Genomic DNA, 26,814 nt, shown 5'->3' with positions numbered 1-26,814 from the left:
ACTGAGTTAATTCATGGAAAGCACTCAGAACAGTGCCTGGCACAGAGTAAGAGCCTGAAAGTGTTAGCTATTATTATCTATTATCCTGGGACTTGGTTTTTTCCTTCCAGCTGCAGAAGCAGCACCTTTTCTTTCACTTTGAGGGTCTGAGGAAGAAGTAGGGGATGGGGTACCCTTTCCACTCCTCCCCTTTCTCCCTCAGAGCCCTGGGTCCCCGCTTTGCTCCCTTCCCAGCTACTGTGCCCCCTGGCCAGGAAGCCAGGATGCCAGAAGGGCTGCCAGGTCATTAGCCTGAAAGTAATGATTTGTTTAACATCCTTCTTGGTTGAAAATGAATGAGTGAACACACGAACAAATGAAAAACAGAGACTGAATGAATAAAAGCCCAACAGAAGGCTGGATTGACTGACAGAAGGAGAAACTGACATGTGGATGTTTTGGCTTCGGGGGCCCTCAGATCTGTTTCCTGTCTGCTTTCATTAGATGGTGGGTGGCTGCTGGGGAGTGAGGGGTCTAGCCAGACACTCTGCAAGGTTAACCCTGGCTTTGGCGCCTGGTGAGGGGGCGCCTCTGCCGGGGTGTGGGGGTGCCAGACACTGCCTGTGCCTGGGTCCTTTGGTGTCCTGTGGAGGTGTGAGTGTGTGTGGATGGTTCCCTGTGAATCCCTGTGTCTGTGTCTCTGCTCAGAAGCTCATCCCTGCCCAAAAATGAGAGGCCCTGAGCAGGCTGTATCCAGGTCTCCGGTGGAGAGGTGGGGGATGTTGGTGAGCCTCATTACCTCCTTTTTTACACTGTGCCCCCTCTGGCAAAGCCAGGCCTCAGCATTCCCGCCTGTCAGCCGGTGGGTGAGTAGTGATGGAGAACTCTCCTGGGGCCATCTAACCAGGCTAACCTTAGGAGAAGCAGGGGGGAACCTGTCTCAGGACCACCCTCTGGGCCCATGGGCTTGGCACTGAACTCATCTCAGATGGTGACAGGAGTGGGGGCATGTGGGAGTGCAGGTGTGTGTACCCACGAGTGTGTGATTTTCTGTGTGTGCCAGGAGACGGTGAGTGGGCAGCTAGGTCTGGGTGTGAACATGAATAGGATTTATGTGTTTATATTCATGACCATCTAGGTTTGTGAATCTGCATGACCATATCCTTGTAGTCTGGGAGCTTTTGTGCATGATGGAGTATGTCCCAGACTGCAGGCTAAGTGTGTGAGTCTTAGGTCTGGGGGCTTTCCATGAGAAGCTCCAAGGTGGAGGCAGGAGTGGGAAGAGCCCCTTGGGGACTGGAGCTGTGGCCTTGAGAGAAACGTTTCAGGGAAACCCTGGCTCGACTTTCAACCAGGAGAAATTACCCTTCAAGTCTATTTCTTTAGGAACTGTTCTCATTCCTCTCCTCCTACCTGGGTGAGGCCCAACGGTGCTGAGTCCCACTCCAGGGGCTGGAAGTCCCTTGGAGGAAAACCAAGGAGTTCTAGAGGATGCTGGACTGTCCTTGAACCCAAACCCCTGGAGGTAGACCACGGGATCATCAGAATTCGCAGGCTCCCCAGGAAGCATCCTAGAGACAATTCCCTCATCCGCCCCAGCACAGAGACAGGACTTACATAAAGCCACTCAGAGGAACAGTCACACAGTTACCCAGACCTGGGCACTGGCTCAGCATCACACAGGAACTGGAAGCCCATGTGTGTAGTCACAGATCCGCTGGACAAGCACATACACATGTACCTGTGCACACATCACGACAGGCCAACACCCATACTGGCACTTAGATGTACAGACACATGTACGTTTACACACAGAAACATACACTGGTAAAACACACTCTTGCAAGGATATACATGCTTAGAGGTACATGCACACAGACATGCTTACATATGTGTTCACGTATGTTCAGTCCCTTCCTACCCTCACTACGGTTCTCTCAGACCAATGCCTGGCCATAGCTCTCACTCACAATGCAAGACCCTTTGCAAGGTGGACATCAAAGGCAGGCAGATGCCATATGCATCTGGGATCCTGAGAGTACTGAGTTGCGTGTCTACATGCCCAAATTGTACATGTGAGTGTCACTGTGTGTTTGGTAGTCTGTGCCGCTCTGTGCTGCTCAAGTTGCTCAGTCGTGTCTGACTCTCTGCAACCCCATGGACTGTAGCCCGCCAGGCTCCTCTGTCCATGGGGATTCTCCAGGCAAGAATACTGGAGTGGGTTGCCATGCCCTCCTCCAGGGGATCTTCCCAACCCAGGGATTGAACCCAGGTCTCCTGCACTGCAGGCAGATTCTTTACTGTCTGAGCCACCAGGGAAGCCCCTGTGTGGCTCTAGCTCTGTCTAAAACAGGGAAGTGTCTGTTTGTGACACTGTGGGTATTTTCTTGTGTGTATATTTCTGGCAGGACCAACATGTAGTTCCGTGTACCCATTTATGTGAATGTGAGTGTGGGTGACAGTAAGGAATGTGTGTGTCTGTGCATTTTATGGACTGTCTCTGTGAGCATACTTGTATATGTATGTCTATGTGCACATCTGCATATATGCACACTTTCCATGATTACGTATGACTATGTGGTTCAGAATCCACAAGCTGGCTGGGCTGGCTCCCCTTCCAGCAAAGGCTGCAGCCTGGGGTGGGGCCAGGAGAGACTGGACTGAATCCCTCAGCCATTGACAGTCGTATTTACAGAGCTCCGAGTAAGACGTAATTGCTTCTATTAATCTTTCTCCGGTTGTTAATTGCTCACTTATCGGGTTGTGTATTATGCCGACTGTTGCTCTTAATTCGCCTCCATAGCTGCAGGTGTTTGCCGCCTTATTAACTGTTCATCGGCGCAGCTAGGGATGAAGACTTAATTGGCCCCCAGAGCAGGACACAAGCAGGCCAACTGGGCACTGCCAGGCTCTCAGCCTGTCCCTAGAACCCTTACCTGTGGAGCACAGGTGGCTTCTAGGGAAGGAGTTGGCCCACTGCCATCCGCCGGCAGACAGCAGTCCTGCATACAGCAGACTGACAACTGCAGGGTATGGCCCCAACATAATTCCACCTCCTCCAGGAAGCCAACCAACCAAGCAGAATCCAGCTTCTACACTCCCTCTTTATCACCAACGACCACCCGCCACCTAGGATAGGAGCCAATCTCATTTATTTTAATTATCTGAACTTAACTGAGAACTAAGAAATCAACACAGTAGAACTGACTCTTCTCCTTTAACACCTGCTCTGCCACCTCTCTGACCCTGGCTGCTAAGGTTACATAGAGAGAGAGGAAGACAAGAGGGACACATAGAGAGGAAGACAAGAGGGAGCGTCTTCCAGAGCATAAAGGTGACACTGGACTCAGGAGGACTTTCCAGTTTTTTAAGAGGCTCTCTGGAACAATTATAGATGGAACAAAAAATGGAAACAATGACAGACTTCCATTTTTTCTCCCATCTGCAATGATGCTTTTGAACTGTGGTGCTGGAGAAACCTCTTGAGAGTCCCTTGGACTGCAAGGAGATCCAACCAGTCAACCTAAAGGAAATCAACCCTGAATATTCATTGGAAGGACTGATGCTGAAGCTGAAGCTCCAATACTTTGGCCACCTGATGCAAAGAGCCGACTCATTAGAAAAGACGCTGATGCTGGGAAAGACTGAAGGCAGGAGGAGAAGGGGACGACAGAGGATGAGATGGTTGGATGGTATCATTGACTCAATGGACATGAGTTTGAGTAAACTCTGGGAGATGTGAAAGGCAGGGAAGCTTGGTGTGCTGCAGTCCATGGGGTCACAAAGAGTCGGACACAACTGGACAAATGAACAACTAGAACAGAGTCCAAGTTAGAACAAGAACTTCCAGATCTGTTGCTCTATCCCAGCCATGCTCCAAGGATCCCTCTCAGCTTCTGCTTTCACAGCCCCAACAGGGAACTCACTTCCTGCCTGGCACTGCTACACAGCTGCAGCAGAGAGAGGGTTCTCCATACTGAGCTGACTTCTGCCTCCCTTTGCCCCAAGTCACAGCAGAGGAGTCCCAGTTGTTCATAATTGTCCCCAAATGGGGACACTAAGGACATAAAAGGCAAAGAAGTGGCCCCAGGGTCCCCCAGTCCTCTCCGGAAAAGGCGCAGCTACGTGGCTCTTCATGCAAAGTTTCTGGCCGCAGCCTCCTGCTAGATCCTGCTCCATCCCAGACGTCACAGTCCTGGAGAATACTCGCTTGGTCCCCTTAAAAGCTCATCTGGTTCTCAAAACTCTCAACTTCGCTGCTGCTGCTTTGAGACAGAAGTGTAAGGTTTCTTGAAACAGTGGGCCACTGAGATAGAGAAGGGTGTAAGGGTGTGTGTGGTAATGGTGGTGATGGGCAGCGTGTCCATGTTTTATCAATCTGGCCTCCAGCCTCCAAGAAGGACAAAAAGGCAAACGATACTCCTCACCCTGTGCCTCAAATCCAGGCTGCTTTGACGTCTGGAAGTTCTTCCTGGTGTTTTGTTTTCACGACATGAGCTGCAAAGAAGTCAGTTTGCTTTGGTTGGGGCCTGAGAGGAGCTGGGCTCCATGCAGGGGAGGAGAGCGCTATCACGGAGGGCCTACTGTATGCCAGAAGCAGCAAGGGGTGTACCTAAAAGTGATATCTCATTGAACCCTCACATAACTGTTGAGTTAGGGATTAGTATTCCCATTCACAGAGAAGGACACTGAGCCATAGAGAGGGCAACTAAACTTGCCCAAGGCCACACAGACAGGAAATGGCAGGATTGGGATTCCGACCAGACCTGGCATTGCCTGGTGGGACTGGGTCTTTGGTCAAGGGTACTTGGACAGATTCACTCAAATAGCTCCATGAGGTGACTGAGGGACCCAGGAAGCGGTGGTCACTATTACAGTTCACCCACCTACCCCAAACCTGGGAACGTTAATAAGCAAAACACTCACGCATGCGCAGCCCACGTGCCCGTGCGGCGAGATGAGGGAAGAGCAAATGTAACTGTCCAGGGATTGTTGCCCAAACAAGTTCCGACTCCGCCTCTATGTTAATGACATGCAGATACATATAAATTTGCACAAGCAACCGCTCAAATCTTCGGGAGCAATGGGGTGACACTGGAGCAGTTGCTATAGAAACCCAAAAGCGACCCCTCCACCCCCACCCCCGTTCCCTCTACTGCACAAGCAAACGCGTAGACACGTTCACAAAGACCCAGGGTTCCTCGCTCCAGGGCCCAGAGGTTCGCGGAGTCTCAGAGGGTGTGACCGGAAGGACCCTCAGAAAAGGCGTTCTGCCTGGGGGAAACAGAAGCCCAGAGAAAATCTCGGGAGAGCACGGCCTTCGGCCGTCCTCTGCTAAAACCGAGGAGAGCTGTGGGGGCTCTTCAGGTCCGCGGCGGAGACTCCTACTCCGGCCTAGCAACGTGAGCCCCGCCCAGCGTTGCTTGGCAACCCCGAGCCCAGCAACCTCCGGCCACGCCCCCTAGTAACTGCTCGCCTAACCCGCGCTTCTGGCCATCTCTGCCAAATAAAAAGCAAGGGGCTGTGGACTTCGGCCAAAAGGTGGGTGAAGGTTATGCTGTCCAGACCTCCAGGCAGCCTGAGGATTTACGGGATCACCTATAGTCCTCTCCGCGGCGCAAGGTGCCAGAGGGCCGCATTATCACTCCCATTTACAGAAGGGAAAACTGACGCTCCGAAAGAAGTTTCAGTCCAGAGTACGGAGCTGCTTCTTCCTTGAGTGCTTGGAAAAGCAGCAAACGCTCTCCTACCTTCCTGGGAGGAAGCCCTGGGCCTTGAGAGGGGGCGCACAGCCGTCCCCTTACTGCCTTGTGTTAAAATAATGGCCCAAGTTGCTGCCGAGTCAGCATCCAGCCGCAGGTTGCATGGTAATTTGCGTAATTTGCATACAAGACGGAGGCCCAGACAAGGCCCTCGGAACCCTGCCCCCTCCCCCGTTCATCAATCCAGTTCCCACTCTGTCCCACCCCACCCCCGCACGTGCTTCCAATCCCTACCGCGAAATTCCCACACTTCGTCCCGCCCCCAGCTGGGCCTCCAGTCCTGCCAGCCCCGACCTCCATCCCAAGGTCTAGGGCCCCCTCTGCTGTCGATCGCGAGTAGGGCAGCAGCAGAGTTCGTGGGGCAGAGAAGTGGGACACCCCCAACTACTGTCCCAGTGTTCCCAGCCCAGGGCGACGTAGGTAGACTTCGAGAACCGGTGGGAAGTGGTACAACCCTTCAAGCTGAAGCAGCGGGTGGTGGGTAAGGCTGGCGTCCTGCCGCAAGTTCTCTCCTCCAATGCTAGCCCTGCTTCTGGGCCCTGAGTTAGGCAGCCAGGAGGCAGTTAGAGCCCATGCAGCTCTCTGGAGGTGCACACACACTCAGATACCTTACAATTGCAGCTGCTAAGAGCTTACCCCAGCCCCCAAACAAAGCAGCACCATCCCACCCTAACAATAGCCTCCAAACCCACCCTGAGAGTCCACCTCCCAAGCCAAGACCCTTGGCTTGTCTCCAGTATCAGTCCCTGGGGGCTGGCAAGAGGAACAAAGAAGAGACATCAGAGACCCACAGACAGACATAGAATCAGACGCACACACATGCCCACGGCACTAGACACACAGAGACCCTCAGATATGCACAGAAACAGAGACATGGGGATTATGGTGGAAACCTCCAATTATCAAAGGGAAAAACCTTGGTAACTGAAAAATTTAAAAACCCCTGCAACTTGCTCTCCTTCTCTCCCTAACAATCTTTAAGTGTCTATGCCCTTTCAAAAAACCTCATTTCTTTCTCTCCCCCCAACCTAGAGCTGCCCTCTCTCTCATCACTACTTCTTCCATCCAGTTCATTAAAATGTTTCCAGAGCCCACCATGGCAACAGGTGAACCCTGGGGCACAGTGATGGCCCAGGACCTCAGATACTCAAAGCTGCCCCGCCCCTCCATCCCTAGCACTTTAGCTCTGCCATACTTGTGCACAGAATCTTCCAGATACACCCACCCCAACCCACACAGGGCCAGTCCCAGGGTCCCTCCTGTCCAGCCAGCAGATGCAGTCTCAACTTTGCCAAATTCTTTATTAAACCAAAAATCAACACCAAGCAAATAGCAGAACAGCAAATGTAAACAGCTAACTCTCCCCTTCCTATGTCCCTGTTGCTCTCCCTGGAACACTTAAGAGTTCAACACTGGTGGGGGAATTAAAACCCCTCTTCTATGAGTAATGAGGGTCAGGTCTCTCCAGGAAGGGGACTATCAGTGCCAGCTCTATCTGTAGGGCCCAAAGAGGAGTCCAGGGCTGAGCCAGGGGGCTCTGGAGCTGCAGGGGGCTGGCAGAGAAGGCCATGAGTCCCAGGGACTGTGGGAGGCTGAACAGGTGGTTGGGAAAGTTCCTCCTGTCCTGGGGACATCAGTGAGGCTTGGAGCTGCTGGGTCATGGCCACCAGGGATTTGAGATGCTGGAGCAGGGCTTGGTTGGGACAGGAAGCCCTGTGGCAGTGTTGGTCATGGCCAACTGGTGATGCTGAATAGGGATGCCAGGACTGGCACCAGCCTGGTTTTGGAGGCCACAGCCCTCGCCCAGGACCCTGCCGGGTCTTAGGCTCTCCCCATAGACTCCCCCTGCCTCTGGGTGGTCTCTGCCAAGCACAAATTCCCCTTGGAGCCAGGCTGTCTTTGCCCTGGCTCTGCTGCATGGCACCCCCTGGGGGAGGGGAGCCCTTCAGGGCCACATGTGGTCCCTTGTCCTCTGGCTGGTAGCATCTCATCTCCACTTTTCGGTTGAAGGAGACCATTTTGCGAACCTTCCCCCTCAAGGCACCAGATCCTGCCATGGCTGGAAGCCCTGATTGCGGGAGCAGCAGAGCCAGCAACAGGCTTGAGTGAGTGGCTTCCAGGCCTGGAGAAAGATGGGGGAAAGAGACCAAAGGCTTGGACAGAGAGAACTCACAGCCCCCAGAAACTGCATTCTGTCTGTGGCCAAGAGGTCTACAGCTTAGATCCCAAGAGAGCTTTCCAGCAGTAAGATGGGGCCCATGAGGGGCTGAGAAAAGTAAGTAGGCAGGTTTAAGATGCTCTCATGGTGTGAGAACGGGTTCACTGGCTGAGAATGATGCATGGATAGTTTGATCTCCAGACTGTGATTCTACCACAGAGTCCCCAGATCAGGCAGCCCAGAAACATCAAACCCTCTGCTCAGGAATAGGCACACCCCACTCCTTGATACCACCCCACCCCCGCCCCCAACCATGCTTTCCTGGAGCCACGCCCTGGAGGCTACCCATGCACAAAAGCCAAGTCTGGCCCAGGACAGCCGTGGTAAGAACATCCCTCCTTTCTCTTTTATTTAGGCCTGGCTTTCAGCTGATTATTTCTGGTTCCTGCCTCTGCTCTGCCATGTTTGAGTCAAACGTGACTGGCCAGTGAGTTTCTCATCAGCCTTACTGGAGAGGCTAAGTGGTGGCTAGGAGCCCAGTTTCTGCTACTGACTGACTCTGTGACTCTAGACAAGTCACTTGTTTTCTCCCTACCTCAGTTTCCTCATCTGTGAAATGAAGAAACTAACTACCATTCTGATAGAGTAATGTTGAGGACTGACTTAATATTTAAGTACGGCTTTCAGAACGCTGTCTGGCACACACTAGGCGGTATACCAGTCTGTTCTCACACGTGCCTGTCTCGGGAATTCCCTGCTGAGGCGTGCCTGCCTCCACAGAAATGGGGTGACTATGTCAGCAATGCCCGTCTGGTCACCCAGTGAGGGGAGGCGGGGTGTGGGACAGGCCTCGGGCACTCACCTGGACCTCCAAGAGGGCGCAGCCTGGAGGGCAGGGGCTGGAAGGCAGGCAGGGGCAGCAGGACCACCTTCGCCTGTTCCATGGCTGCTAAGCCGTGGCACTGCTTGTTGTTGAGGTAGGAGTAGAGCAGGTGGCAGTTCTGGGTGTCCCGAGAGCTCTGTGGGCACAGTCTGACCACGCAGATGTCCTGTGGTTGCAGGAAGGAGAGCAGGTTTAGCAACAGTCATGCTTTGCTCCTGTGAACACCCCTGGTCTCATCTGAACCTCTGAGAGCCGTGTGAGCAAGAGTGTCCCCATTTTTCAGAGGTGGGAACAGAGGGACTTGCCCAGGGTCATACAGGAGGTCTTCAGTCACTGGGGGGGAACTGGACCCGGATATCTTAAACCAGGTCTCTGCTCCAGAGTTGGAGCAAAAGAAAGCTCAGGGCTGGGGGGACAGTGCTAGGAGGAGAGGTGGTTCTTACGGATGGGTGGTTACCTTGGCCTCAGCTGGACAGATGCTGGCCAGAAAGTCCCAGACAGCGTCAGGGGCGATGCAGCTTGCAGAGCGGATCACCTGGGGCAGGGCCTGCAGGCAGGTAGGACGGCCAGTCAGCCTCCCAGCTTCCCACCCATTTAGGGCAGACTCAGGACCAGCTATCTGGAAGTCATGGCCTGTGGCCAAGAGGACGGGCAGGCAGTTGATCAGGGCCCCCCATGGTTGTTGGGGCCCTAATTACTCCTGGAGGCCTACAGCCTGTCCTGGCCAATCTGCAACTTCTCAGAAACCCCTCACTCCCTCCTCGAACCCCTCATCCAATGTTTTCTGATCACTCGCTCACTCCTGGTTTCCTCTGAACCAGGCAACACCAGACCTTGTCCTGGGTCCTTCCTGCTTTATGCTTTGGGTTACAAGGAGTCCTTTGCCCATGTGTGAAGTGAGGCTGGCATCTCATTTGCCCCTATGCCTAGCATGGGGCCAAGCACAGAGAGGGTGCCAATGATTTAAGAATGATGAGTGTGTCAATCAATGAACGGCGGTGTGTGTAGCTGAGGGGGCTGGTTAATGTGCGAAGGAGTCCCTGAAGAGCAGGGCAGGAGCACCTGGATGAGGCGACAGCTGTGTCCCGAGACCAGCTGGGCCCTGACCCGGAACCGCTTGATGCAGAACATGTCCAAAGACCCCTCCCAGGGCAGCTGGGTGGGCAGGGCCTTTGTGGGCCCAGCAGGCATCTGGAGCCTAGGAGGGAGAGAGAGACAGGGCCAGGCAGAACAGGTCATCAGGGCTTCCCCAGCAGCTCCTTAGTTTTCAGAGAAGGTCTTGTGACTCCAGTGGGTGCTGGAACACCGGTCCAAGTAAGGCCTTACAAGGCGGAGACCAGTAGGCGGGGGTGATTAGTTCCATTGCACAGATGGGCAAAGTGAGGCCCACACAAGAGGCAAGATTTGCCTAAGGCCATATGGAAAAGCCCAGGTTTTGTCTGCAGCCCCAGTGGGTGCCTCGCCTACCCACCCTGCTGGGTTGCCCACCTCCTTGCCCACTTCCCCACACCTGTCCTTGCACATTGCTAGAGGCTTCTCCTTGTTTTGGGGCATATCTGGAAAGGACACAGGAACTTGGCTTGTGGCTCTCTGGAAAGCATGGTCCCGCATCCTCCTTGCAGCTTTGAGTGAGCTTGGCCGCTCACACGAGGGCTTCCAGTCTGCAAAGAGCAGAGGCAAGAGCTGAAATGGAGGCCAGGAGCTAGGCTGAAGCCAGCCCAGGGCATTACAAACTGGGTTTGAACAAGGTCCTTTTCGAGGTGACCTGGGACACCCTGCCACCATCGCCCCAAGTCATGAATCCGTGTCGCTGCTGAAGCCCACGCCCAGTCCAGGCCTGCCCGCCGCCCCTGCGCCCCTCCCGTGTCTCCCCCGACCCGTGCAGATGCGGCAGCTGGGGTCTAGGAAGTGGTGCTGGTGCTGCTCCATGCTGTCCCTCGATGTGGCGGGCAGGGCCCGGGGGCCGCCGTCTATGGACACCATGGGTCCCTGGGAGGCACAAGAGGAGAGAGGAGGTGGGCTGGGGAGGCGGCTGGGGAGTCAGGAGGCCTCCTGTTATATGGAGGCCTCAGCGATGTGGTTTTGTGTTTCTAAATAAACACCCCTGGTCTCATCTGAATCTCTGAGAGCCAAGTAAGGAAGAGTGTCCCCATTTTCCAGAGGTAGAAACAGAGGGACTTGCCTAGGGTCACACAGTAGTTCTGCAGTCACAGGGGGAACTGGACCCAGATACTGTAAACCAGGCCTCTGCTCCAGAGCTGGAGCAAGACAGAGCTCAGGGCTGGGGGGGGCGGTGCTAGGAGGAGGGGTGGTTCTCACGGCTAGGTGGTTACCTTGGCCTCAGCTGGGCGGATGCTAGCCAGCAAGTCCCAGACAGCGTCAGCATAATACATTCTTCAATTACAAAAGTACCATGAACTTATTACAAAAAATTTAGAAAACACAGAGAATTTGAAAATAAAAAAAACAAAAAATCATTCTTTGTCTCACCACTCAGAAGCAACTGCTGATATTTTGGGTATTCCTTTATAATAGCTTATCTATACCCAGAGTTTCAGGAATCCTTTTGCTAAAAGAGCTGGGGGATTTCCCTGGTGGTCCAGTGGGTAACAATCTGCCTTCCACTGCAGGGGATGTAGGTCTGATCCCTAGGCGGGGAACCAAGATCCTACATGACACAGGGCAAGTAAGCCCGCACACCACAACTAGAGAAGCCGGCAGGCCGTAATGAAGATCCCTAGGATCTTCTAAGGGATCCTAAGACCTGACACAGCTAAATACATAAATAAATAACTTTAAAAAAAAAAAAAGGAGCTGGGATCATACACGCAAGCTTGTCTTTTCTGTCCATGAACCACAGCAGAGGCATCTACCATGTTATATGGTCCCTACAGACACAGCACTCATGGGGTGGACTGGAGTGTGCGCATCACCATTGTTGCACTGCTGAGTGACAACTGGGTCATGCCCAGGCTTTCACTAGTACAAATAACACTGAGGACATCCTTGAGCAGAAAGTATTTTCCTAAACTTTCAATTTACCTCCTTAGGATGAGTTCATAAGCAGATGACAGAATCGGGGAGAATGAACATTTTTCAAGTCCTGATGCCCGTTGCTAAATCAGCCTTCTACCTTACAATAGAACCAGCTTTAAACACAGAGCAAACATTTCTTTAGGAAGATTTGAAAAGATCTTGAAACTTACTTGTGCCTTAAAACCACCTCTAGAGCAGTGGACAAGGCTCAAGCTTAGGAGTCAGACAGCCTAGGTGCCAGTCTCCCCCACTGCCAACTAAGCGACCTTGGGTGTGAGGTGCCTCACCCATCTCACTCATTGTGAGGTCTGAATGAGGCACTACTTGTAAAAGGGGCACATAGTAGGTGTTCAACCAGAGGGACTGCTATTCTGTGTCATCTTCTCCTCCTCTACTCTCCAACCACTCTCTCGACCCATCTGTCTCTGGCTCCTCCCCCTACATTTGCATTCAACTTTCTCAGGGAATGCAGATTGGTTTGGGTTAGGGAGCAGCCACACCCCCTTAGGGCTCTTCTTTGCAACACCAGCAATTCTGGTTGTTGGCTTGGATACTGGTGCAGAAGAGTAGGGATTTCTGTTGGTCATGGCCACTGCCGTTTCCCCAGGAAACATGGCTCAAGGGACCTGCCCGACACTCCCCTATCCTGGACACACAACTGATTAGACCAGGGTGAACATCCAATCCATGGAACACCCAACCAAAGCCAAAGCAGCCTTCTCCTGGGAGTGACTGAAGTGAGCCAAGGAGGCGCTCCGATTGGCTGCAGGAGGCTGACAATGGATTGGATGGATTCACTGATTGCAGGGCTGCTCCAGCCTGCTGGGCCAAGTGCAAGATGGAGGAGCCAAGGGGGTGAAGGAGCAGGATGTGCACGAGGATCGGGCAGACCCCAGGGGAAGCAAGGACACGCTGCACAGACGGCCGGGACTCCACGCCGCTCCCTGCTGGAGCATCCTCAGTCCTTCTGCAGAACAGAGTAAGCCTCTGCTCCTTAACATTCCCTAAAGTCACTGCCTCAAACAGCATGGCCCGCCTGCTTCCCAACCTGGGATGCGGTCAGAGTGCCTGAGGTTGGGGGAACTACAGAGATGGGACTCACTACTCCACACATGGGGTTCAGCCAAAAGGCGGGGGAGCAGCACTGAGAAGGTGTCGGCAGGCCCCGTGCCGGCAGCTGTCTCGCCCCATGCTCTCCCAGACCGTGTGCAGCAACCGACGTTCCCTGGTTTACAGTGACAACCCTGGGCCTCAGCGTAGTCAGGTGCCTTGCCCATAGCCACACGGCTGGGGAGGTGAGGGCTGGGGCCCGTGGGCACAGGCCCTGCCTGGCGACCACCAGGTCAGGCTCCCACTTACCACCAGGTCCTCCAGGGTCAGCGTCTGGTCCTCGTCCCGCAGGATCTCGACTTCCCCTTTGTGGGTCAGCTTGGAGGCCGGGAGGCTACGCGGCTCCCTCTGCAGCTGCTCAATGATCTCCAGGCCCTGGTAGAGGGGGCAGCCCCTGCTCAGCTGGGGTTGTGGGGGACTGGCCACCAGGAGCCCACGTGCTCCCTTTCCTCCCCTGCCATGCCAGCCGGTTGCCTTCCTCCACACCTCTACTTCCGCAGCTCCCTGCTCCCTAACCCAGAAAGACCCACCAGCTGCCCTACCTTTCCATAGTCCACTCATTCACCCTCCAACTCAAACCCTGCCTCCCCCAGGAAGCCTTCTTGAGCTTTGCTCCTCCCACAAGTCAAATCTGCCCTAGACTGTATCCCACCCACTCTCTGTCCTGCAAAGAGTGTGTCGTTGAGAAAGCACAGCCACTGGCCACCAGCTGCCACTAATAAAAACCCACAACGTGGTGTGGCCTTGGGCAAGCCCTTTGTGGCTCTAAGCTTCAGCTGACCTGTTCTTTAGAAATGAAATTAAGATTGTCATATTAAACAGCTTACATAGAGTGCTTAGCCTGGAGTCTAGTTCATAGTATTTGCTCCTTGTGATCCTTATTGTTGATCAATGTCATCGTATCTGAAATGTTTCTGGAAAGCTTATCTGTCCCTTTCTAACAACCCCTGGAGAACAGAAGCCCAGTCTTCCCTGCAGGGCTGGCTTTGTGGGCATGGGCTCCATGCAGTAGCCCAGGGCCCTGTTCTAGAAGGGCCCCATGCTTCATGCTGCTGTCGTCTTGAAATTCTTCATCATTCAACAAAGTGCTCGCGTTTTCATTCTGCATGGGCCCCACAGTTTACACAGATGACCCTACTCCCTGACCCACAATGCCCCGACAGAAGCTCAGACTGCAGTGGGCAATGCACCTAATGGATTACACTATTAATTCTAACCAGCCTAGTGTCTGTCAGAACAAGGTCTTACTGCCCCCAGTCCATCCACGGGCCCCACTCCCTCGGTCAGTCCCCCTCTCTCTCACTGGGCCACCAACAACCATTACACAAACATCTCCCAAAGCTGGCTCAGTGCCCACACTTCCCCCATCTCAGAGCCATTCCCAGGGAGGGAGAGACCCACAGACACAGAGTATGTGGGGGTGCAACTGTGAAGTGTGGGGGGCTGTGGGCTTCCTCACCAGGCCCGGGGCACCAGGAAGACATTCAGCCTTTTCTGGAATTTCTGGGGCTGGAACTGGAGCAGAGGCGTCACACTGGGTCTACCCACCATGGATGGCAGATGATATTCCTGGACTCCAGAGTCCGGGCCAGCATCCCCAGTCCCCCCGCCCCCGACCCTGACACACACACACCCCGAGTCCAGCTCCACAGAAAAGCCAGGGGACGACCACACCTCAGGGACGTCACCTCTACCAGGCTCTCCATCCTCAACCCCCTTCACTTCTGCCTCTTTTCCTGTTTTATCCGCCCCAGTGACAACAGTCTCTCTGACCCTCTCCCCGTCTGCCTGCTCTGTTTCCTCATTTCTGTTTCTGTCTATCCTGTACTCCCGTCTCACCACCTTCTTCCTCACTCTCTGTCTCTCCAGTTCCATCCTCGAGCCTCCCCCAAGTCCCTCTGCCAGGTCCTGACCTGATCTGACAACTCACCCTCTTCTCCTCCTGGTCCCGCCAGCGGGCCAGTTCTTGGGGGGCCAGTTGGACTGAACTCATCCGCACCAGGCCGTGGGGGGTGATGTCTCCATGAACCACTTTGAGAAACAGCTCCTGCAGGGGTAGGGGCTACATCACGCCGCTTGGAGAACCCCCACCCCAACCCTGCGGGCACTCCCAGGTCAGGCTCCCAGATACTCCAGGGCTTCCCACCTCGGAACAGGCCCCAGCCCAGCCCGGAGGCCCGCTCACCGGGTTCCTGGGGTCCCGCAGGTTGAACAGCAGGCTGCGGTACTTGGTCTTGTAGCGGCCATTGGTGGCTTGTGTCAGGTTGAAGAGAGCTGCCTCGATGCCAGCAGCGATGCCCTCCACGACCTTCTCACTAAGCACCAGGTCTGGGTGCTTCCGACGGCTGTGGGGTGGGGAGGGGAACAAGGGTAGGGCCAGGGCACTGAGCCTGAGAGCGAGCAGGGGTGCGGAGCAGGGTTTGGGCCAACTCTGGTTTCTACTCTGAACATTTTCCTAAGTGAACCCATCTCACTCTGTGAGAAACAGGTACTATCATTCTCCACTTACAGACGGGTGACTGCTGCTCAGAGAAGATAAGGAGCTTGCCAAGGCCACATAATGAGTGGAAAAGCAAGGTCCAATTGCTCGGCCCCTGCTCTCCCTGACCAGTGAACCAGGGTATGGATGGATGGGCAGAAGCCGGGGGGTGGGAGGATAAGGCACTGGTCAGTGCAGAGGATGGAGACCTGGTCCTGGGTATAACCCTGAATCAGCCACTGACTTGCTGTGTGGCCTTTGCAAAATCCTGCCCTCTCTGGGCCTTAGTCTCACCATTAGTAAAATGAGCGCTCTGAGCTCAGATCTCTGAGATGGTCCCAGCACAGAGTCGCCCTGTGTCTGAAAGCATTTTCTGTGGGTGATATCCACAAGGACAGAGCAGACACTGAGAGCTGCAGTGGCTTAAAGGAAAAGCGCTACCTTGAAGCCAGAGAGACCCAGGCTCAAATCCGGCTCTCCACTGGCTTGCCGTGTGGGCAAATGACCTCACAGGACAAAATGCGGTTAGTGATAGACACACAAGCCCTCAGAACACAGCACAGCCCCGGGAGGTGGGACATGCGAGGGCAGCCCTTCAGGGTGTGCCAGGTGTCAGAGGAGGGGGAGTAAGGCCTTACCGACTCCACAACGCCTCCTGCATGGTGCGGACCACGGTGCCCCGTATCCCAATATCCAGGGGTGGCTTCTCCTGTTGGGGCTGAAGCTGAGCTGTGGGGAGAGAGTGTCATGGGCTCCCAGGGGATGCTCAGGGGCAAGGGTGTGGGGCAACTCAAGGCTGAGGGGCTTCAGGAGGTAAGGAAGGGGTCCCACCTCAGGGACCCAAGGTGTCTAGGATGTCTGTCTGCTGAGCCCAGGCAGCCAGCAGCCCCACCCCTTTGGGGAAGGACTGCAGGCAGATGGTGGGGGGAGGAGAGGAGTCCCAGCAGGGGTCAGGCCAGGAGCTGGGCATGAGCCCGTGTGTCCCCAGAAATTCCTGGAAGACAGGCGGCTGCTGAGGGGCACCCTCCACAGCCCCTCACCTAAGTCCTCGCCCCCTGCTTGTTCACCAGGTTCCTCCTCTTCAGCCTCCACTGGGCTGCGCTGTGGGGGAGGGGTGAGGAACTGAGGCCTCGTCCCTGGGTACAGCCTCCCAGCCCCAGGGTCGGGGCCGGGGGCACCGTCTCCCCAGCCACCTGTGCACCCCCACATTTGCCCTGACCTGTGTGAGCTCCAGGGAGGGAGACTGCGTGGCCAGAGCAGAAGCACTCACCCCTAGACCCTCAGCACTGGGCTCCTGAATGCGAACCCTCACCTGCAACAGAACGAGGAGGCAGAGAAGAAGGGGGAGTCCCTGGGGTGCAGGGAGTGACTCCTGGGGATGGTGAAAGGGGTCAGAGAGGCCACCAGGACCCCCCTCCCCAAGGGAGGTGGCTAGAGGATCCTGGAATGGTGGGACATGCCAGCTGGCCAGGAAGGAAGGTCCATGACCACTCTCTCCCCAGATGCATGGAGGCCACGGGCCCTCCCGCCCTCCCTTGCTGCATGCAGTCAAGCTCCTGAACTCAACAGTGCAGGGGAAGGAGCACACAGACACCAGGTTAGATGACGGTCTAACGCACCCCTGGCTGTCACATTCTGTGTGACTGTGGGCAAGTCAGAGCATCGCTCTGGGCTGCAGCAACGTCTCTCTGAACCACATGCCCATGTGTCTCTCCCAGCAGGATTAAATGATGTCAGTGTAAAGACCCTGTTCTGTACCTGGCGCCTCACGCGGCCCCGGGCCCTGCGCCTTTTCTTCTTTCTGGGCCTCTGGGCAGGTGAGGCTGAGCTGGCCTCCATCATGTCCTCCAGAACCTCCAGCTTTGGAGGTAGCTGCCCCCCTGCCTGGCTGTAGCTCACGGCCCCCAGGAGGCAGATCACTGGTTCGGAACCAACCTGCCAGGGGAGAAGTGCCTTTCAGACTGCTAACCTCACCTGCAATTTACAGTCCTTTCTCTTCCCCACTGAATGGTAAGCTCCATGAGGACAGAGAACACGTGTGTCTTGGCCCCCACTGTACTCCCAATGCCTGGAAAAGGCCCAGCACACAGTAGGGTTCAGTAAATGTTTGCTGACTGCCTGGCCTCCATCCCAGGAAAGAAGCCTGGCATCATTCTCATTCTCTCGGCTTCGCCCTTCCTCCCAGCCACGTTCACAGTTACTTGGACCCTATACCAAGACCCTTCTCACCCTTATGACCAGAGATGCATCTTACCAGGGGCTCATATCCTGTTCTGAGTCCACCCTCTCTTTCTCAAAATCTCTGTCAGGCCCGTTTTTGGGGATCAGTGACTTGCCTTTTCCCCCTGAAGCAGCCACATGGTGAACATATCCATACCCCTCTGAAAGCCTACTGATCATCCCTCTATTACCCAGAGAGGAAGCCCTTCATGACCCATTCAAGGTGCAGAGTAGTTCTGGGTCTTCTGATGACCTATAGAACCTATTCTGCTCCCCTTTCTGCTTTGGCCGCCAGGAAGCTCAGTTTTAACTTTAAACCTAGCAGTTGTACCTTTCCAGGATTGGTAGAGTGAGGGGTTGTTAGTAACAGGATTTCCCCTTCTCCTTGCCCTTTTCTTGCTTTCTTTAGACTTTTATCCCATTTAAGTGTATTTTGATTCTTCCAATTTATTACAAGTCACCAGAAGTTGTTTTAAAAGTAGGTGGATCTGAAAACTAATCCTTGAGTGAATGATCATGAATGGTCAGGTTCCAAGGTTTGGGGGAAGATGGAAGTCTGAGAGTCACATCATAGGGAGTGGGGATGCTCTGGAAGAGGGCAGGCAGGGGCAAGGGCCTGGGATTGTCTCTGGGGAGGACCCCTCCCACCCCACCAGACCTCAGAAGAGGAAGAAAGAAGAGCAGTAATAAAAAGCAAAAACCTACGTAACACACAAGCTTCACTCCATGGGCCATTCTCATCGTCTCCTTGGAGAGAAAGAGGATAGAAAGATTAGAATTCAGAGGACCCAGTGACCCCCCCTCCCTGCAGTGAATTCATAAGAAGACACCCTTACAAAGGTGAAAGATGTATATTCAGTGTTCACCGGGTTGGCATTTGTAACTAAAAAACGGGGTACAATCCAATGTCCATCAAAAGGAGAATGGTTAGTAAACAGTGACACAGTATACTATGGATTCTAAAAGTGAAAGCTGCTCAGTTGTGTCTGACTCTTTGCGACTCCATGGACTATAAAGACCATGAAATTCTCCAGGCCATAATACTAAGTGGCCATTAAAAAGAGTGAGTCAGTAAAAGCCACCATTTGTTGAGGGCTTATAAAGCAGCTGGCTGTGGAGGGAGCATGTCATACATGATCCTACTAAGATCTCTGAACACCACCATGGACTATGTACTATTTCTATCCCCATTTTATAGATGATGAAACTGAGGCTCAGAGAGGCTCTGAAAAGTCCTGTAGCTACTAAGCGACAGAGCTAGAATTAGAATCTAGTTCTGTCTGACTCCAAAGTCCAGGCATTTAACTGCTGGGCTATGTGGAGAGCACTGACAGATGTGGTAAGATTCATGGAAAGACGTCAAGCTGCATAGTTGGGAGAAAAAGAAAAAAATAGGTTATGGAGCAGTACATGTTGCATAAGCCGATTTATGTAAATATATATTTATAGATGCACAATACAGGTTATCTCTGGGGAATGAAATTCCAGGGGGACTTTTACTTTCTACTCGCAGACACCTGGGTATTTATGTTATTCAAAATGAGCATGTGTTTCTTTTACAATTACATACTATTTTTAAAATTAGAAAGTTCAGAACAATGTGTGTAGTGTGCTACCATTTGCTTTAAAAAGAGACAGAATTTTTAATTTGTATTTGCTTGCATCTGCATAAAATACCTCTGGAAGTATCCACAAGAACCTGGTAACAGAGGCTTCCAGTAGGAAAGGAACTGAGAGCTGGGAACAAGGTTTTTCACTTTTTTTTTAAACCATGGGAGTGAATCAGCCTTTCAAAAAAGTAAATTGAGAAAAAAAAAAGCCGGGGGGAGGAGACAAGAAAACAGGATATCTGGGAAGGAAAGCAGGCAAGAGATTAAGAATGGTCTTTACAAGTTTAAAACCTTTAGGCTGGCCCCTGTTCTCAGGGGTCCACATACCAGTGTTATGAGGCTCCAAACAACAGGCAGCAGAATCAGACTGGCAAAGACTTCAGATACTGGACTTATCAGACAAGAATACAATGTATGTACATATAATATGCCTAAATAAATAAAAGGTGAGGGGACTTTCCTGGTCGTCCAGTGGTTAAGAATCTGCCTTCCAATGCAGGGGCATGGGTTTGATCCCTGGTCAGGGAAGTAAGATCCCACATGCCTCAGGGCAACTTATACCTGCACACTGCAACTAGAGAAAGCTTGCAGGCCACAATGAAGACCCAGTGCAGCCAAAAAAGAAAGAAAAAAAAAAAGAAAAGGCGAGGTCAAACACATCAGTCAGTTCAGTGGCTCAGTCGTGTCCGACTCTTTGCAACCCGACGGGCTGCAGCACGCCAGGCTTCCCTGTCCGTCACCAACTCCCAGAGCTTGCTCAAACTCCTGTCCATCGAGTCGGTGATGCCATCCAACCATCTGATCCTCTGTCATCCCCTTCTCCTTCTGCCTTTAATCTTTCCCAGCATCTGGGTCTTTTCAAATGAGTCAGTTTTTGGCATCAGGTGGCCAAAGTATTGGAGCTTCAGCTTCAGCATCAGTCCTTCCAATGAATATTCAGGACTGATTTCCTTTAGGATGGACTGGTTTAATCTCCTTGCAGTCCAAGGGACTCTCAAGAGTCTTCTCCAAAACCACAGTTCAAAAGCATGAATTCTTTGGTGCTCAGCTTTCTTTATAGTCCAAACATATGATGAAGGGCAAAAATACACATAAAAGACCAAGCGTATTTGGTTGGGAACCAAACACAACTTCTGGAAATGAAAAATATGATAATAAGTATGAAAACTTAAAAAGTCAATATATAGGCCTAACAGTATTAGACAGCTGAAATAAGCTAGTGAACTAGAAGATAGGTTTAAAGAAATTATCCAAATTATTCACAGCACAGAGACCGTGAAACACAATCAAAGAAACACAAAAGACAGAGTGAAAAGCACTGATTTCACTCAAACCAAAGTCCCAGAAAGAGAGAACTGAGCAGAGGGAGTATTTGAAGACAGACGACTAAGAATTTTCCAGAATTGATAAAAGACAACAATTTACAGATTCCAAAAGCATAGTGAATTTCAAAAAGTTTAAGTAAAAGTAGATTCACACCTAGACACATCATAGTGAAACTGCTCCACAACAATGATAAGGACATCCTAAAAGCACCAAGAGAAAAAATAACCATCTAACACTTTGCTAACCATCTAGCACTGACAATGTGCTATTACTGTTATGAATACTCTCCATGTTAGTTCACTGAATCCTCACCATAACCCTGTGAGTTAGATATCGGTACTGTTATTGCCCTTATTTTACAGAAGAGGAAACTGAGGCACATAGAGGTGCAGAAAGGCTAGTCAGTTTCCTCAGCGTCATACAATTAGTAAACCAGAGACCTAAGATTTAAATCCTGGCAGTCTGATCCCAGGGGTTTCCCTGGTAGCTCAGCTGGTAAAGAATCTGCCTGCAATGCAGAAGACCCCGGTTTGATTCCTCGGTCAGGAAGATCCGGGGGAGAAGGGTTAGGCTACCCACTCCAGTATTCTTGGGCTTCTGTGGTGATTCAGATGGTAGAGAATTTGCCTGCAATGCAGGAGAGCTGGGTTAGATCCCTGGGTTGGGAAGATCCCCTGGAGGTGGGCATGGCAACCCACTCCAGCATTCTTGCCTGGAGAATCCCATGGACAGAGAAGCCTGGTGGGCTACAGGCCATGGGGTCGCAAAGAGTCAACTGAAGTATAGAGCAAAGTGATTTGACTCACTGAATCTGTTCTTTTTCAGATTCTTTTCATTATAGCACAGGCAACTATATTTAATACCTTGGAATATATTGAATATAGTTCCCTTAGCACAGGGAACTATATTCAATATTTTAAAATATATTGAATATAGTTCCCTGTGCTATAATGAAAAGAATCTGAAAAAGAACAGATTCAGTGAGTCAAATCACTTTGCTCTATACTTGAACCTAACACAACACTGTGAATTAATTATACTTCAATTAAAAAAAAGTTTAAAAAATTTTGATATTTGGCAAAACTAATACAATATTGTAAAGTTTAAAAATAAAATTAAAAAATTAAAAAAAATTATCTTAAAAAAATTTTTAAATAAAGATATCATAGAGAAAAACCGAGAGTTTTTTTTAATGATTTTATCTTTCTTAATAAACGTTAAAGGATGAACTTAAGGCAAAAGGAAAAAAACATGATCCAGACAGAAAAGCTGAGATGCAAAGAGGAATTCTGACGAAAGAAAATGATAAATATGTGGTTAAACCTAAACAAACACAGATTCTATGAAACTATAATATTTGGGTCATTTGTGGGATTGGAGAAATAACTGAGGACTAACTTCCTAGATAACAACATCACGTAAATTGGGAAGGTGCATGCCTAGAATTAAAGTATTCCAAGATCCTGTTATTTCAGAGGAAGATAGTAACTACCTTTATACTTTGATAGCCTAGGTATTTCTGTTGACATTTCTAACAGACATCAAAAAAATGTAAATAGGACACCAAAGACTTCCAAACTACTAGAGAGATAAAAAGGAATAAGAAAAGGCTGTCAATCTAAAAGGAGGCGATAAACCCCACTTGGCTGCCAAAGATGGCGGAAGGGCAGGTCATCGTGCTCAACGCCCAGAGCCATCATGGCCAAGCAGGTGCTTCTGGGCCTGAAGGTTGTGGTCGTGTGCTGTGAGGGCATCAGCATCTCCAGCAAGTTCTACAGAAATAAACTGAATTACCCGGCCTTCCTCCACAAACGGATAAACACCAACCCCCTTCTGTGGCCCCTACCACTGCCGAACCCCCGAAGGACTGAGGCACACTGCTCCATCAGAGCAAGCGAGGCCGGGCCAGGCCGCTCTGGGCCACCAAAGGTGTCTGAAGGGACCCCCCCACCCTACGGCCAGAAAAAGCAGATGGTGGTTCCTGCCACCCTCAAGCTTGTGCGTCTGAAGCCCAGGCAGAAGTCTGCCTACCTAGGGCCCCTGGCTCATGAGGTTGGCTGGACGAACCAGGCAGTAAAAGCCACCCGGAAGAAGAGAAGAGAGAAGGCCAGGTACCATTCTCGGAGACGTAGTAGCTAATGAGGCGATGGAAGCAGGCCGAAAAGAACACAGAAGAAAACTGACAAACTCACAGACGTCCTCAGGACCCATGGGTTTCTAGTCTGAGCCCAATAAAATGGTTTACTCGTCATGCTTGGCCTGGCCTGGCCTTCCTCCATCACCACACCAGGCTGCGGGGGGCCCCCAGGGGCTGCCATCCAGGTGCCACAGGCAGCCTGGGGCTTAGAAGACCGGGTAGAGCGGAGGGGCCTTTGTCGTGGCTGTTTAAGAAGGGCCTTTTTAAAAGTGTAGACAGGGCTGTGTTGTCTACGTGGTCTAAGGGCTGTGCAGGCACAACTTGCCTGAGACCTATTCCTTCATGAGAGTTTTAGGACATAGGCGGTTGGAACAATCAGTGCTATTGCAATCCTGGCAAAAGTGAGCTGGAAGACTTAGTTGGAAGGGACACCACATTGAGTACAGGAGTCTGCTTAAGCTTCCCACATGGTTGGATATACACGCAGCTGCTAGGCTGTGAGACAATGGCTAGGCAGCACAAATCTGGGGTTCTAAAAGGTATTTATGGAAGGGAAGTGCAGCCAAGGGGTCACAGGCATTCCCCCTGTGTCTTCCCTATATTTTGTGATCCAAAATTAATCAATTAATAAATAAATAAAAGGGAGAAAGTGTATAGGAAATGCATGGTATATTCAAAGTAAGGCAGTAGGAATAGGTTCAAATGAATCGATAAATACAACAAATGTAAATGGATTAACACTTCAAATGAATACAAAAATTACCAGATCTTTAAAAAAGAAAATCCAATTATAAGATATTTATAAAGGAATTTGAAAGACAATAGATACGTGTATAACAGAATCACTTTGCTGTACACGTGAAACATATGTGTTAATCAACTGTATTCCAATATAAAATTAAATTAAAAAAATAAAATTTTTTAAAGGGAAAAAAAGTATTTGTAAAACCTATTTCTAAAACACAGTGATGCAAAAAGGTTAAGAGAAAAAAATGGAGTAATATGTGAATGGGTAAATACTAACCAAAATAAAGTTTTATAGCTACACTAATATCAGATAAAACAGATTTTAAGGCAAAAAATAATGAGGTAAAGACCTTATTACATAATGACTAGCAGTTTCATCAAGAAGCTGCAACAATTCTAAATGCATAGGCATCTAATAACATAACCTCCAAAACAGAAAGCAAAAATTGGCAAAGCATGAAGAAAATGTCAAATCCACATTGTAGCAAGAAATTTTTATGTATTTCTCTTAATTATTGTTAAATTTAGCTGAAACAAATCAGTCAGGAGAAAAAAGATTCAATGAAAACAATGAAGAAGTTTAATCTGTGTACATATATACAACACTGTTCTTAACAACTAGAGTACACATCTTTTCAAGTATACGTGCGACATATACGAAAATTAAACACAGCCTAAACCATAAAGCAAATCTCAGCAAGTTTCAAAAAATGAGTATTTTTTAGACCAACACTGCCCAATTAAATAAGAATGTGAGCCATAGGTGCATTTTTAAGTTTTCCAGTAGCCACATTAAAGAAGAGTAAAAAGAAACAAGTGAAATTCATTTTATATTTTAATTAACACATCCAAAACATTATCATTTCAATACGTATTGAGTTGGCCAAAAAGTTCCCTCGGTTTTAAAGTTAAAAACAAAAGACGCATTTTTCATTTTCACCGAGAACTTCATTGGGCAATCTATTCACTGGTTGTTCCACTACCTTCTGCCATTTTCCAAGCAACTTCATAATTCCATCTCCCTAAAACATTTTATCTTTTTGAGCAAAGAATTGTTCCAGGTGCCTTTTATAGTCTTCCAGGAAACTGAATTTTTTTCCACTAAGAGAATTTTATAAGGACGAACTAAATAGACATCCGAAGGTGCAGTGTCTGGTGAACATGCAGATGAATCAGAATTTTCCAGCCAAGCTGTAACAGTTTTTGCCTGGTCATCAAAGAAACATGTGATCTTGTGTTATCCTGATATACGTAGTCTGTTGACTAATTCTGGATGCTTTTCATCAAGTGCTGCCTTCAGTTGGTCTAATTGCGAGCAATACTTGTTGGAATTAATTGTCTGGTTTTCCAGAAGGAGCTCTTAATAGAGGACTCCCTTCCAATCCTACCATATATACAACATCACCTTTTCTGGCTGAAGACTGGCCTTTGGTATGGTTGGTGCTGGTTCATTTCACTTGCCCCAAGATCTCTTCCATTCTACATTACTGTACAGTGTTCACTTTTCATCGTCTGTCACAGTTTGTTTTAAAAACGGAACATTTTCATTATATTTAGGTAGAGAATCGCATGCAGAGATACAGTCAAGAAGGGTTTTTTCGCTTAACTTATGTGGAATCCAAACATCGAAGCAATTAACATGACCAAGCTGGTGCAAATGATTTTCAGTGCTTGACTTGGATATTCTGAGTGTGTCGGCCACCTCTCATGTGGTGTAACACTGCATGTGTGCTCAGTCACTCAGTGGTGTCCAACTCTTTGAGCCCCCATGGACTGCAGCATGCCAGGCTCCTGTGTCCACAGGATTCTCCAGGCAAGAATACTGCAGTGGGTTGCCATTTCCTCCTCCACGGGATCTTCCCGATCCAGGGATCAAACCCACATGTCATGTATCTCTTGCACTGGCAGGCAGATTCTTTACAACTGAGCCACCTGGGAAGCTGGGTATAACATTAATTTTAATTGTTCTCAATTAATTCCACGATTTGATCCCTATCAACTTCAATGGAAAGATCTCCCAGAGGATATGGCAACCCACTCCAGTATTCTTGCCTGGGAAATCCCATGGACAGGGGCTACATTCATGGGGTTGCAAGAGTCGGACACAACCTAGCGACTAAACCACCATCAGCACCACTTTCAACTGGTCTACCCAACTGTAGAGCATCATCCAGCAAGCAATCTCTAGCATGAAACTTCGAAAACCACTTCTGACATGTTTAATCACTCACAGCACCTTCTCCACACACTGCACAAATCTTTTTTTGCATTTCAGTTGTGTTTTTACCTTTCTTGAAATAATAAAGCATGGTATTCTGAAAATGTTTCTTTTTATCTTTCATCTTCAATATTAAAATATCTACCCAAAAATTCAAGATTGCAGGGAGAAATACCAATAATCTCAGATACACAGATGACACCACCCTTATGACAGAAAGTGAAGACAAACTAAAGAGCCTTTGATGAAAGTGAATGAGGAAAGTGAAAAAGCTGACTTAAAATTCAATATTCAGAAAACTAAGATCATGGCATCCAGTCCCATCACTTCACGCCAAACAGATGGAGAAACAATGGAAACAGTGACAGAATTTATTTTCTTGGGCTCCAAAATCACTGCAGATGGTGATGGTAGCCATGAAATTAAAAGACGCTTCCTCCTTGGAAGGAAAGCTATGACCAACCTAGGCAGAATATTAAAAAGCAGAGACATTACTTTGCCGACAAAAGTCCGTCTAGTTAAAGCTATGGTTTTTCCAGTAGTTGTGTATGGATGTGAGAGTTGGACTATTAAAAAAACTGAGTACCAAAGAATTGATGCTTTTGAACTGTAGTGTTGGAGAAGACTCTTGAGAGTCCCTTGAACTGCAAGGAGATCCAACCAGTCCATCCTAAAGGAGATCAGTCCTGAATATTCATTGAAAGGACTGATGCTGAAGCTGAAACTCCAATACTTTGGCCACCTGATGTGAAGAACTGACTCATTGGAAAAGACTCTGATGCTGAGAAAGACTTAAGGTGGGAGGCGAAGGGGACGACAGAGGATGAGATGGTTGGATGGCATCACTGACTCCATGGACGTGAATTTGAGCAAGCTCCAGGAGTTGGTGATGGACATGGAAGCCTGGCTGCTGCAGTCTATGGGGTCGCAGAGTCGGACATGACTGAGCAGCTGAACTGAACTTAACTGAACACAAGAATTCACCAATTTTGATGTTTTTTAAAATGCATGCTCATATGACAAGCCTAATAATCCATATAAAACATTATTAATGAAATTTTAATTTCTTTTTTTCAGTGACTAAGTCACTGAAATCCAGTACTGTATTTACAGTTATAGTACATCCCAACAAAGGTCCGTCTAGTCAAG

The 26,814-nt window shown here is 50.1% G+C and overlaps 1 protein-coding gene and 1 pseudogene across 1 annotated transcript in view; one reads left to right on the top strand and one right to left on the bottom strand.

The window, feature by feature from the left end:
• Positions 1-7,023: 7,023 nt before the first annotated feature.
• Positions 7,024-26,814, bottom strand: part of SPOCD1 (SPOC domain containing 1) — a 40,113-nt gene continuing 20,322 nt past the window's right edge. Inside the window, exons 4-17 of the mRNA XM_027554217.1 lie at positions 18,333-18,374; positions 17,166-17,342; positions 16,627-16,719; positions 16,448-16,508; positions 16,046-16,136; positions 15,114-15,273; positions 14,859-14,975; positions 13,178-13,303; positions 10,660-10,771; positions 10,293-10,443; positions 9,845-9,980; positions 9,240-9,329; positions 8,762-8,948; positions 7,024-7,863 (exon numbers count right to left, since the gene is read on the bottom strand). Of these exons, the coding sequence (XP_027410018.1) occupies positions 7,196-7,863; positions 8,762-8,948; positions 9,240-9,329; positions 9,845-9,980; positions 10,293-10,443; positions 10,660-10,771; positions 13,178-13,303; positions 14,859-14,975; positions 15,114-15,273; positions 16,046-16,136; positions 16,448-16,508; positions 16,627-16,719; positions 17,166-17,342; positions 18,333-18,374 (2,211 nt within the window). The 3' untranslated portion in view covers positions 7,024-7,195. The remainder of the gene's footprint in view (positions 7,864-8,761; positions 8,949-9,239; positions 9,330-9,844; positions 9,981-10,292; positions 10,444-10,659; positions 10,772-13,177; positions 13,304-14,858; positions 14,976-15,113; positions 15,274-16,045; positions 16,137-16,447; positions 16,509-16,626; positions 16,720-17,165; positions 17,343-18,332; positions 18,375-26,814) is intronic.
• On the top strand, positions 22,219-22,702 carry LOC113877447 (annotated as a pseudogene).

This window comes from Bos indicus x Bos taurus, chromosome 2 (assembly GCF_003369695.1).
Source record: "Bos indicus x Bos taurus breed Angus x Brahman F1 hybrid chromosome 2, Bos_hybrid_MaternalHap_v2.0, whole genome shotgun sequence".
In the NCBI taxonomy this organism is placed as follows: Eukaryota; Metazoa; Chordata; class Mammalia; order Artiodactyla; family Bovidae; genus Bos; species Bos indicus x Bos taurus.
The sequence above is the reverse complement of the archived record's forward strand: the minus strand, read 5'-3'. Positions and strand labels throughout refer to the sequence as shown.